Genomic DNA, 12,812 nt, shown 5'->3' on the forward strand with positions numbered 1-12,812 from the left:
GGAAGAAAATTACTCAAGGCTAATGACGGATCATGCTCATCAACGTCTTCCCCTGCCGCTCGGCATCGTTCGTGCTCCCTGATGGCAGCTGCATACTCATCCCAACCACGATCTATCAAAACTCTACGCGCGCTGATAAATTCTTATGTGTACGGATTGTGCGCCACTAGCATCTGGTCAATCGTTTCCATAACGGCGCGATCGAGGCCATGGGTCATGTTCATACGGCTTCTCACACGTGCATCCATGTCCGGATCGCTAAAGTAAACTTGGGCATACATGGAGCGACCGAAGGTAGGAGGTAGTAACGATCCCAAGCGATGGCACACTGACCCTTGTACACGGAAGTTGTAGACACCATTTCGTGTCACGCTTTCGTCGGCATTAAGAGGCCGAGACCGCGAAGCTCCCATGGACGTAAATGCAAATACGTTGTTGTAGGCCCGGATTGACCGCATGAAAGTCGGGTTTTCGAAAAGTGTTAGAAGCGCATCAGGTGCTGTTCGCGAAGTCGGAACGAACACCAGTCCGTTACGACAACAGCATCCGTCTGTCTCTTGTGGAAACTTCCAAGCGTTTGCAGTAGTGACAAATTCGCTCGTTCTCCCCGTTGTCGTTAGTGTAACGCGTAAAGTAGTGGCGCCCCCCCCCCGGAAACGCTGGAAGGGTCAAAACTTTCGTGGTGTGCGAGGCCCTTCTTGTACTGGCGAGACCGCCTTCGAAACCGCTCTTTTTCCTTTGGCTGCGCCCTTTGTTCATCCGTCATGGCTTCCCTCCGTGCTCTAAGCGCGGCAGCGTCTTGGGTGCGCTGTGCTCGCCGCTGCTCCTCTGACATGCATCGTCTGTGATCTCTATGCGCTGCCGTATCTCGCTCGCGTTCTACTTGTCGGTGCTCGTCAGACATGCCATCTCTGTGCTCTCGTCGTCCCGAAGCATCTCGCTCACGCCGCGCTTGTCGCTGCACATCGGGCATGTCCTCTCTGTGCTCTCTTCGTGATGCAGTATTGTGGCTACGCTCGGCTTGACGCTGTTCGTCGGTCATGCACGCCCTGCGTTCCTCATGTGTCGCCGCATCGCGAATCCTAGCATCTAGGCGATCTTCCTCTGTACTTGCGGCTCTATGAATGGCTTGTGCGCTTCAAATGTATTCTCGATGAATTTCAAGCTCTTCTGGTGGCATTCTACCGCGCCGTACCCTTGCTCGATCGGCATCTTGACCGCGATCTCAGGTAACCTGAGATTCGGATCTGTTAGCCCTACGAATTCTTTTTCTTTCGGCGTCCTTCTCTCGTGCCCGTTGCCTTTGCGGGCTCGTCATAGCAGCTCGCCTGACCCGGGCTCTTTCTGCATCGCGCGCACGTTAACCGCAGCTCTATCGTCAGCTGCATTCCTTGACACTCCAATCTGGAAACCGCGGGCGTTGTCGAAAGGGTCTTTGCGATGCGAGTCCTCCTCGAAGCGACGTTGATGCACAACGGGGTCATCTTCTTCAGTCTTCTCCCCACGCTCAGCGGCTAAGCCAGATACGCGCAGCTGATCGATTCCCGTTTGTGCTGGTGTTTCGACTAAGTCAAGCTGCTCCAATTCTTGGATTGCCTTGCGGTACCGCGCTTCCGCTTCACGAAGCCTTTTTTTGCGGAGTTGTCTTTCCTTACGCGACTCTTCTTGGGATTGGGATGCGTTCTCACGCCGGGCTCGTTGTACGCGCTCATCTAATTCATCGCGAGTAATTCTAATAATTAGACACAGTTTGTCGAGTTAATTCTGCAATAAAGCCCGCTACACATTTGTTGGGGAACCTTTTTCTTTTCCTCGGGCCTCTTGCCATGTCCTTCTATCTTGAACGCGTCTCTAATTGGAAAATAATTACATGGGCGGTTAGACCCGAAAGTCTATGTGCACCGGGAACTATTCTACAGCTCGGTCATGAATATAAGCACCAGAACATGGACACAGTAGCTTAAGCAACGTGGTATTTGAATAGAACCCCGAACTTTCCTTTCCAGTACTAATCCAGAAGCCCTCTGTGAATAGAACACATCACTGTCATTTCCATCCCGGCTTCTCGGATTACAAACAGCTTAGGGGTATCGTCACTCCAGGGGGCTTGTTGGTCCAGTCAGCTTTTGCTTAGGCCCTCCCCTTGGCCGACGTGTTACAGCCCTCAGCTCACGGTCCGATGGGTCCAAATTACCTTGCACGGCTGGGGAGCTGTACATGGTAATTCAGACGCCGCATCGCGCTGTTGCCTCTTGGGTACGTCAAAGCTGTTGCCTCAGCCCTGTTGAGTGGTTGCCCAGGTCTGTTCGATACCGTCCAGCCCTTCAGGTCATGTCAGTAGTATGCGCAGAGTGTCCGAGATCGACCCAGCCCCTCACGGGGCTCACACAATTTCGAAAATGCTCTAAAACTGTCTATTATGACGCTATGATATCTAAGTGTACAGGCGCGGGGCTCACTCATGCTCTTAAAGTGTTTTTTGTCTTGATCTCCTGTTCTTGAGCTGTCCTTGCACTTGGTCTTGGGCTCCTTGCTCTTGTGAGACCGACTGCTGCATTCCTTTCCGTCCCGCCAGAAGTGCTCTCGCAAAGTGTGTTTTGATGTGGGAGCTCACACTTTAAGAGCACCTCTGTTTTGCGGGACCGTAACGACTCTTCCGCATGTGGCTGCAACTTCGGTATGGCCAATTGGCAGCACGCGCCACTCGCTTTTGGAGCGTGGACACTCGCGGTGGGTCTAGGACCCCTAGGCGCGTGCATGGTGGTAGACGCTCCCAGTCACACCCACCCCAACCTGATTGCTATCGCTACCAACTGCCATACCACTTTGGAGTCTCGGGGCAAGCCTCAGACTGTATCCTGAGAGGTCTCTCTTGAATATATGATAGGACAAGGAGCCCCACGCCCGTACATACATGCATATTCATCTAAAACTACCCTACTGCTATTATACAGCCAGCGCACCTTGTCCTCTCCGCGCCGTCGCTAAAAAATCCAATTTTGTGTTTTGAATGAGAAATGAGTCGGAAAATATTGCCCAATCAGAGCGCGAGTTAATTGTGCGGCGTTTTTGCCATAATTGTAATTTTGGCATAGTTAGGTCGAGTCAGAAAGAAAGGCGCCGTCCATAAGATGGGACCCAAATGCTTTAGAAAGGGGCGAGAGTATGTCACCCCCCGCTAAAAGAGCCGGCCCAAGCAGAAAGAAAGCGGAGGTGCGAACGCAAGGCATTGTACAGCAGGGAAAGCACAGAACGCAACAGTTTATCTCGTTAAAGGAAGCGCGTAAAAGTGGGTTAGATATCTCTCCATTTTTATTCCATCTCCATCTCAAACACGTTTTGCTCATTCCTAGAGTTTTTGTGTCGCCAGATTTTACTCATCGAAATGTGTTTATCACTCGGCTTTTGAGTCGTTGTCTGTACCTGCATTTATATTTGGCTGCTTTTTAAAATGAGCACTCATACGCTTCGAAACTGTTATGACAGGGTAAACGAAATCGCTGTGATTATCACGGGATTTTGGATAAAATCCAGAGAACGGGTGCAAAATTATCCCCCCTTCTGTGACACCACCTTATTTTCCCGCTTAAGTACGGGAGCATTATTTTATCCCCTTTTCTCTCATTCCGGCTCGAAGAGATATGGTGAAGCCCTTCTGCGCGATTGTTGGTGTGGCGGGAAGCGCATTCGAGGTGGACATAGACGAGAGTGCGTCGGTTTCCGCGTTAAAGAAGGCGGTGAAGGAGGAGAACGCATCGACGATCACATGCGACGCCAAGAACCTGCAGCTCTTCCTGGCGAAGAAGAAGAAAGGCGCTGGTGTGTGGCTAACGGAGAACGACGCGAAGGACGGTGTCAGTGACACGAGTGATTTGAAGCTATTGGGCGTTGCAGGAGCGCCGCTCAGCTTGGTTGGCTTGTCGGAGAAGGACGTCAAGTTCGTACCCACTCTAGAGGATGTCGAGTCGATGAACACACCTGTTCACGTGCTGGTGGCGTTGCCTCCTGGGACAAGTAGTGCGCCTATTTCTGATGGGACGGACTTATGGCTGTCGAGATTTCAACATTGTGAAGTTGCAAAACTTACGCTACTGCCGACACGCGGAGATCTAAATAAATTTATCGGACAACCTCTCCCTGTAAAGATTGGGTTACCGCAGTCTGTGTTTCAAGCTTGGTCGAGTCCATTGATACTAGGCCAACTCCTTCGAGATAAATTGTTCGAGCTAAACGACATTTCGCCGTGCGAATTTTTAAAAGATTCGGTGTTTAGCGCTGCGTTCCTGTACCCGCAGGTGGATGGGGATGCCACAGAGAGTGCATTTCATTATTTCTGGGACTCAATTATCCGTGTGGTGCTCGGGTTTGTGTTTAGGCGTGCTTACATCAACCGGGATTCGAGTAGGAAATCCTCGTCAGGTTTGAAGCGACCCGACTTTTTGTTTGCTTTGGATCATATCTGTGTTTTTCGTGGTGAGGAGAAAGAACCTCGTACTTCTATCACTGTGCCTCGTGAGGAGCTCTCTAAAAAGCTGGTGTGGTCCTACCGCGGAGAGGCGTATGTGTTTTGCTATGCTGCGTCGGGCTTCGAGCTAGAATTATTTGCTATCTATCAAGACGTCACGGGCAACGTTAAAACCCACCTTATTGGAGGGTTTAACTTGCAGCATGCGCCGTAACGTTTTCGACTTGTACTGGCACTTCTGAATTTGTGTCTGCTTTTCCCGGCAATTGTGCAAAACTGTCCGGCCTCGGCAGGGACCGAGTTCATGGACATCCATCGCGCCAATGGCGTCAAGGTGCGGTTGAGTCCGATTTTCGTCGATAAGATCTTTCATACGCAAGAAGAGTATCGTCGCGTGAAGCAGATCTACGATTCTTTGAAAGCTTATGGGGTTCCTTGTGCCGATGCAGTCGTCACGGTGGATTCAGACCAATTGAGGTTGACACTTAAGCCCCGCGGCATTGAGATGAAGCCATGCAGCTTGAGTGAACTGTTCGTCGCGCTCGGGAACGTTCTCGAGGCCCTTGTAGTCCTCCATCGCAACGGGTGGATGCACAGAGACATCCGTTGGTCTAACGTGATCAAGCATATCGACCGCGTTGAATGGTTTTTGATCGACTTCGCTGATGCAGCTCAAAGTCCGCAGAAATATCCCAGCGGCGATCACTTGACGCACGACGAACACGCTTCAGATATTTTTATGGAAGGTGGATCCCACACGACTGCGGTTGACTTATGGGCCGTGGGATACCTGGTGAAGACAAGTAAGATTGAACGGGAATGGACTGCGGAGCCCGAAAGAGCGCTTTTCCTAGATCGGTTGATGAACCCAGACCCGAGTGCTCGGCCGACGGCAGACGAAGCCTTACAGCTTCTGTCACGTTTTGAACGTGAAGCTGCTGAGCAGGAATCACAGGGCAAGGGTGTGCGCAAGAAGCACAGACGTGCCTGAATTTTTACATCGCTATGGCACTACCATTACGCGCTGGGACGAAGTACTATGGAACTAACAACAGGAGTAGTCGATGAATGAGCAACACACGTTTACTTCGAATGTATGAGAAATCTCGGTTGACGAGAGAAACTCGTTGACACACCGCAGCAGCTATCATGCGGTGCGAATGTGGCCACTGGTTGTCGTATACGCCCGCCTTCACGGCGGCCACCACGATACTATCTCTAGTCGGTTAAGTACACCATCGCAGCCTTCTCTATTAATCCCTGAACGTTGGAAATCGTCGCGGTCTGCACCGTCGCCGGCATGTTTGCGTTGAGGGGACGGTGCCAAAGTTGTCAATATCACTCATCGTGATTGTGCCGTAGACGGTGAGTTGAGTGGTAGAATGAAAAGCCGGTCTTTTGCATCTAAATAAGCTCGGAGCAGCGGGAACATCGTGGCACTTGCGCAAACCCGTGCCATTCCACTCCGTTATGTTCGGATTGCTATTCGTGGCGAGCCTGTGCATCACGCGGTTATTTATCACTTGGACGGATTTGCTGTGGTGGCCATAGTGTTGGTCAGCGTCTTGTACGACCACGTGACCGCATCGGCCGAGTTAGCAAACTGTCCCTAGAGTATTGAGCGCGAGAGCACGATTACTTCTACGAACTATTAAATGTAGTACATTAGAGCCTTAAGTTGATGCTCCTAGCAGCCAGAGGTGCAAGCATGCAGCTGGTTACTACTACGTAGTGTTAATATCCCGCTACTGATGCCAAGCAACTTGGCAAAACTTCATGCGGACGGTGGTGTTGAATTAAGCAGGCCCAGTTTCCACGATGGAAAATGGAATCCATCATTCTGACGACCAGACAGTCTGGCAGAGACCGTCAAGAACTTCTCGAATTGTGGTATCCAGTCACTGCAGTCCAGAGACACTGCCAGTGTGTCCAACAACAAAAAATCGTAGAGGTACTAATGGGTTGTCCGTCAACATGGCGGCTGAATTAGAATGTAAAGTTCCAACCACACTATGATTCGGTTATTAATAATAAGAAGAGCGCTGACCGTGTACAGACTCAGAAGGAAACGCTGTAAGTCGCAGCATGGTGCGTAGTGACGGCAGGAAGTTCCGGATCTTAGCCCAAAAGAAACCTCAGACGCAACAAATTTTGCCGTTTACACTTGGGTTTTGTATTAGAAAAAAAACAACACGACAGTTGCCTTTGTCGAACAGAAAATTAGAAATGCCCATACTGTACCATAACATAAAATCTCCGACCTCCGACAGTAACATAAAACGGGGTTTAAACAAAAATACTGCATGTACTTGTTAAAATTTATGCATTTATTTTTTAAATTTGCACTTTTACTTTAAGTTTAAAAAAAGAGGGAAATGGTTCGGACGTCGAGCGAGTGGAGTGGCGGCAATGGTGGCGACGGTGGCGAGCTAGAGTGGAAGAAGCGTGAGGGGGCAGAGTGAATGAGGTGGTGAGCAAGGGTGGCGACGTCCGCGACAGTGGAAGGGCGGCGTGCGGGTGGCGGATACTGCAGCAACGGTAACAGCGGGGAGGCGGCAGTGGGTGGATGGTGTGGAGAGCCGGGAAGGTGAGGAAAGCACTGATGGCGATGGTCGAGCTGGACGTGGACGGCGCGTTGTTTGACAGCGCTGCCGTGTGGTCGGCGCTCTGGGCCGTGGACGCGGAAGTTCGGGCGTTTGCGAAAGTGTCACGATGTTCCCGCTGCTCCGAGCTTATTTAGATGCAAAAGACCGGCTTTTCATTCTACCACTCAACTCACCGACTACGGCACAATCACGATGAGTGATATTGACAACTTTGGCACCGTCCCCTCAACGCAAACATGCCGGCGACGGTGCAGACCGCGACGATTTCCAGCGTTCAGGGATTAATAGAGAAGGCTGCGATGGTGTACTTAACCGACTAGAGATAGTATCGTGGTGGCCGCCGTGAAGGCGGGCGTATACGACAACCAGTGGCCACATTCGCACCGCATGATAGCTGCTGCGGTGTGTCAACGAGTTTCTCTCGTCAACCGAGATTTCTCATACATTCGAAGTAAACGTGTGTTGCTCATTCATCGACTACTCCTGTTGTTAGTACCATAGTACTTCGTCCCAGCGCGTAATGGTAGTGCCATAGCGATGCAAAAATTCAAACACGTCTGTGCTTCTTGCGCACACCCTTGCCCTGTGATTCCTGCTCAGCAGCTTCACGTTCAAAACGTGACAGAAGCTGTAAGGCTTCGTCTGCCGTCGGCCGAGCACTCGGGTCTGGGTTCATCAACCGATCTAGGAAAAGCGCTCTTTCGGGCTCCGCAGTCCATTCCCGTTCAATCTTACTTGTCTTCACCAGGTATCCCACGGCCCATAAGTCAACCGCAGTCGTGTGGGATCCACCTTCCATAAAAATATCTGAAGCGTGTTCGTCGTGCGTCAAGTGATCGCCGCTGGGATATTTCTGCGGACTTTGAGCTGCATCAGCGAAGTCGATCAAAAACCATTCAACGCGGTCGATATGCTTGATCACGTTAGACCAACGGATGTCTCTGTGCATCCACCCGTTGCGATGGAGGACTACAAGGGCCTCGAGAACGTTCCCGAGCGCGACGAACAGTTCACTCAAGCTGCATGGCTTCATCTCAATGCCGCGGGGCTTAAGTGTCAACCTCAATTGGTCTGAATCCACCGTGACAACTGCATCGGCACAAGGAACCCCATAAGCTTTCAAAGAATCGTAGATCTGCTTCACGCGACGATACTCTTCTTGTGTATGAAAGATCTTATCGACGAAAATCGGACTCAACCGCACCTTGACGCCATTGGCGCGATGGATGTCCATGAACTCGGTCCCTGCCGAGGCCGGACAGTTTTGCACAATTGCCGGGAAAAGCAGACACAAATTCAGAAGTGCCAGTACAAGTCGAAAACGCTCCGGCGCATGCTGCAAGTTAAACCCTCCAATAAGGTGGGTTTTAACGTTGCCCGTGACGTCTTGATAGATAGCAAATAATTCTAGCTCGAAGCCCGACGCAGCATAGCCAAACACATACGGCACTCCACCGTAGGACCACACCAGCTTTTTAGAGAGCTCCTCACGAGGCACATTGATAGAAGTACGAGGTTCTTTCTCCTCACCACGAAAAACACAGATATGATCCAAAGCAAACAAAAAGTCGGGTCGCTTCAAACCTGACGAGGATTTCCTGCTCGAATCCCGGTTGATGTAAGCACGCCTAAACACAAACCCGAGCACCACACGGATAATTGAGTCCCAGAAATAATGAAATGCACTCTCTGTGGCATCCCCATCCACCTGCGGGTACAGGAACGCAGCGCTAAACACCGAATCTTTTAAAAATTCGCACGGCGAAATGTCGTTTAGCTCGAACAACTTATCTCGAAGGAGTTGGCCTAGTATCAATGGACTCGACCAAGCTTGAAACACAGACTGCGGTAACCCAATCTTTACAGGGAGAGGTTGTCCGATAAATTCATTTAGATCTCCGCGTGTCGGCAGTAGCGTAAGTTTTGCAACTTCACAATGTTGAAATCTCGACAGCCATAAGTCCGTCCCATCAGAAATAGGCGCACTACTTGTCCCAGGAGGCAACGCCACCAGCACGTGAACAGGTGTGTTCATCGACTCGACATCCTCTAGCGTGGGTACGAACTTGACGTCCTTCTCCGACAAGCCGACCAAGCTGAGCGGCGCTCCTGCAACGCCCAATAGCTTCAAATCACTCGTGTCACTGACACCGTCCTTCACGTCGTTCTCCGTTAGCCACACCGCAGCGCCTTTCTTCTTCTTCGCCAGGAAGAGCTGCAGTATGTCAGGTCGCCTCGTGTACTTCAGCTTGTCTGCGATGACTTCCTTCGCCTTCCACACTTGCTCACCGTCGTCCATCTCCACACCAAACGCGCTTCCCACCTCCCCGACAATTGCACACACCAGAGTAATCTTCCCCATATTTCCTGGAGCTGTCTAGTATCTGGAATGAGGGAGAGAATTTCTGGCGTACTTAAGCGAAAACAAAATTTGTAAAGCCTATTTAATCTGGGTCGTCTTGTTTCAAATATCCTTGGACCAAAAAGACGCGTGTCACATAGACTTCCAACCAATGATGAGACGCCACGCCTCGAGGCGCTTCGAAAAAACATAAGAAATGTATTTTGAGTGACTCACTGAATAGGACCAAAACTGCAATGGCTTAAATTTCACAATACCTTTTTTGGTGCGCTTCGCGTGTGCGTGCTTCTGCGCTGAATTAATGCGCTCTTGGTATTGCTCAGGTGAGTATGCTGCCATCTTTGTATATTACTACAGTAGTATTAATTTTTATATTTATCAGGATAAGCTAAGAAGCTGATAGTCTTAGGCAAGCATTGACACTACAACACAGCGATAAATATCCATTCGCGATAGTGACTCGTAAAGATCGAAACGACGAACTACGTATACATGTAAGAGTACATAGGCATCGACTGGACTAACTGTCGCGCATAATCCATCCGCCTCGCCATGAGAAACTCTGGTTCTACCACATCTGCCATCAACTCGTATCGTTCCATCATCTCCTCTGCACGAGCATCAACCGGCTGGGGCAAGAAGTCATCAACTTGAAAGATCCAGGCAAGAACGACGGAGGAGGTGGGGCAGACTCCGTTCGTCTCAGTACGGCTACCTCGATAAATCTGAACGCGTTCTTCGGATACTTCAACGTAACTTGGGTCAGAACGTGCTTGTCGCTGAACCAAGAGAAATGCCAGTGGTCGTTTAAATCCGTCAACAAACTCAGCGGATAGCAATTGAGAGGCGCCTTCATGCTGCAGCTCACAAGCTGACCAATTGCTAGAGGAACATGGCCCGGTTCGACTTTCTTCTTGAGCTCGATCACCAAGCTGACCCCAGCCAGCTTAATGGCTCTCCCATAGAACACGCCCGCTTTTAAGAAATAATTTTCTAAATTAAAGAACACCTAATTTGACGAACTAGATTTATTCATTTCTAATTAGCTGACTTGGGTGGTGCGTCCGCTTGCGATCTCATGGCGGCGTCGCGACCTGGACCTGTCTGTGGCGCTGCGCTCAATGGTATTCGTGAACGAGACGGTATCGTTGCCGCCGAGGCAGTTGGTGTCTGTGGCTTTGGATCGCGCGTCTGCGTTGCTGGTCGGCGCTCTGGACGTGCAGAGCGTGAGCATGGCTAGCCTGGCAGTTCCTCGTTGGAGCGACTTCGTGCTGCTGCACCGCGTGAAGAACGGTGGTGAATGGCAAGTGTCGGGCGAGTTGCAGTCGAGCGATGCGAGGTGGCTGAAGACTGCGGAGGTGGTTCTGGCGCCGCGCACGGCCAAGTCTCAGGCTAGCCAAGTCTCAGGCTGTGACGGTGTAAACGAACGTGAGGCTCCGAACGTGACACTGGTGGACGCGGTGTCGTCGCAATCCGTGGTGGTGGAGGTCTCACACTTGGTCCGGAGCATACCGGACCCAGGCTGTGACGGTGTAAACGAACGTGAGGCTCCGAACGTGACACTGGTGGACGCGGTGTCGTCGCAATCCGTGGTGGTGGAGGTCTCACACTTGGTCCGGAGCATACCGGACCCTCGGTCTCTGGTGTCGACTGCACTGCTGCAGCCGATCGTGGTGGAGAACCGGGAGGACGAGCCTGCGTTGGTTTCGATGGCGGACTTGGGCGCGTTGGTCCGCCAACGCGACTGCAAAATGAGTTAAACTGTGTGGCAGTGGGGGCCGTAGCGGGCGTATTTTCAATTCGTATACTAAAACGAAGTGTAGTGGTTACGGGGTAGTGTTCAATTGGGCGGGAAAGCGGGCTTGTTTCCTGAGTCTCGCGCCAAATCAATAAGTGCCAATAATGTGGTACACACATGTAACATTGTTTGTTCAGATTTAATTTTATTTTCAGATTTAGAATTAATCTGTCAGATTTAGAAAAGCGGGTGTGTTCTATGCTTAATCAGTGGGTTCTTCGCTGTTCGATTGATGAGCAATACATCAGCTGTGCCTTTCATAGCAAACGGAAGTCTTGGGTCCACGATGTTAAGAACTGATTTATCGCCCGCAATGTCATCCAACAAGAAGTCTCCTCGATCGATCAGCGTCTTCAAATGCTGCTGCAAGTACGCCATGTACCCAGCCCTTTGACTTTCCTCGCTCTCCACGATTTTTGGAATCCACGAATAACCGGCGATGGAAGTATCGACTGGCTCCTTGACATCAGGAATATTTTCGGTCAAGCGCATCTTCTTGACAATTCGCTCTTCCATCGCAGTATTCAGATCGGAAAACGAATACGCAGACGCCTTCTCATCTCGTTCCCTGAGGACCTTATTCATTGACATCTCCACTTGCTCTAGAGTCAGTGGCGTTGTCGCTGCAGACATCTCTTTTGAGATAGTACCGTCTTGCTCCGGAACCACCACCAGCACGTGAACAGGTGTGTTCATCGACTCGACATCCTCTAGAGTGGGTACGAACTTGACGTCCTTCTCCGACAAGCCAACCAAGCTGAGCGGCGCTCCTGCAACGCCCAATAGCTTCAAATCACTCGTGTCACTGACACCGTCCTTCGCGTCGTTCTCCGTTAGCCACACACCAGCGCCTTTCTTCTTCTTCGCCAGGAAGAGCTGCAGGTTCTTGGCGTCGCATGTGATCGTCGATGCGTTCTCCTCCTTCACCGCCTTCTTTAACGCGGAAACCGACGCACTCTCGTCTATGTCCACCTCGAATGCGCTTCCCGCCACACCAACAATCGCGCAGAAGGGCTTCACCATATCTCTTCGAGCCGGAATGAGAGAAAAGGGGATAAATAATGCTCCCGTACTTAAGCGGGAAAATAAGGTGGTGTCACAGAAGGGGGGATAATTTTGCACCCGTACTCTGCATTTTATCCAAAATCCCGTGATAATCCAGCGATTTCGTTTACCCTGCCATAACAGATGAGTGCTCATTTTAAAAAGCAGCCAAATAATAAATGCACGTACAGACAACGACCCAAAAAGCCGGAGTTGATAAACACAATTCCGATAGTAAAACCTGCGACACAAAATCTCGTACGACTAGCAAAACATGTTTTGATTGGATGAATAAAACTGAGAGTATCTACCCCATTTGCCGCTTCCTTACCGAGTAACCTGTCGGTCTGTCTGTCCGTCTGTCAATCCGTCCGTCGCACTCCCTGTCTTCCTGCTTTGACCTGCCTTTTCGCATGGCTACACTCGCCCTTTCTAAAGCATTTGGGTCCCATTTTATGGACGGCGCCTATCTTTCTGACTCGACCTAGCTATGCCAAAATTACAATTATAGCAAAAACGCCACACAATTAACTCGCG

The 12,812-nt window shown here is 50.6% G+C and overlaps 3 protein-coding genes and 1 pseudogene across 3 annotated transcripts; 2 read left to right on the forward strand and 2 right to left on the reverse strand.

Moving 5' to 3' along the window:
• Window positions 1-3,641: 3,641 nt before the first annotated feature.
• On the forward strand, window positions 3,642-5,513 carry PITG_19316 (annotated as a pseudogene; the record flags this gene model as incomplete).
• Window positions 5,514-6,822: 1,309 nt separating this feature from the next.
• On the reverse strand, window positions 6,823-9,433 carry PITG_19318 (Crinkler (CRN) family protein; the record flags this gene model as incomplete). The annotated part of the gene is made up of 1 exon (XM_002997141.1): window positions 6,823-9,433. One exon carries the CDS (start codon window positions 9,431-9,433, stop codon window positions 7,619-7,621), a length of 1,815 nt encoding a protein of 604 aa, XP_002997187.1.
• A 1,121-nt stretch (window positions 9,434-10,554) lies between these two features.
• PITG_19319 (uncharacterized protein) lies at window positions 10,555-11,193 on the forward strand (the record flags this gene model as incomplete). The annotated part of the gene is made up of 1 exon (XM_002997142.1): window positions 10,555-11,193. The coding sequence occupies one exon, from the start codon at window positions 10,555-10,557 to the stop codon at window positions 11,191-11,193; it is 639 nt and encodes a 212-aa protein (XP_002997188.1).
• A 215-nt stretch (window positions 11,194-11,408) lies between these two features.
• Window positions 11,409-12,254, reverse strand: PITG_19320 (Crinkler (CRN) family protein; the record flags this gene model as incomplete). Its single annotated transcript, XM_002997143.1, has 1 exon — window positions 11,409-12,254. The coding sequence occupies one exon, from the start codon at window positions 12,252-12,254 to the stop codon at window positions 11,409-11,411; it is 846 nt and encodes a 281-aa protein (XP_002997189.1).
• Between the last annotated feature and the right edge of the window lie 558 nt (window positions 12,255-12,812).

The sequence above is a fragment of the Phytophthora infestans genome, genomic scaffold (assembly GCF_000142945.1).
Source record: "Phytophthora infestans T30-4 supercont1.85 genomic scaffold, whole genome shotgun sequence".
In the NCBI taxonomy this organism is placed as follows: Eukaryota; Oomycota; class Peronosporomycetes; order Peronosporales; family Peronosporaceae; genus Phytophthora; species Phytophthora infestans.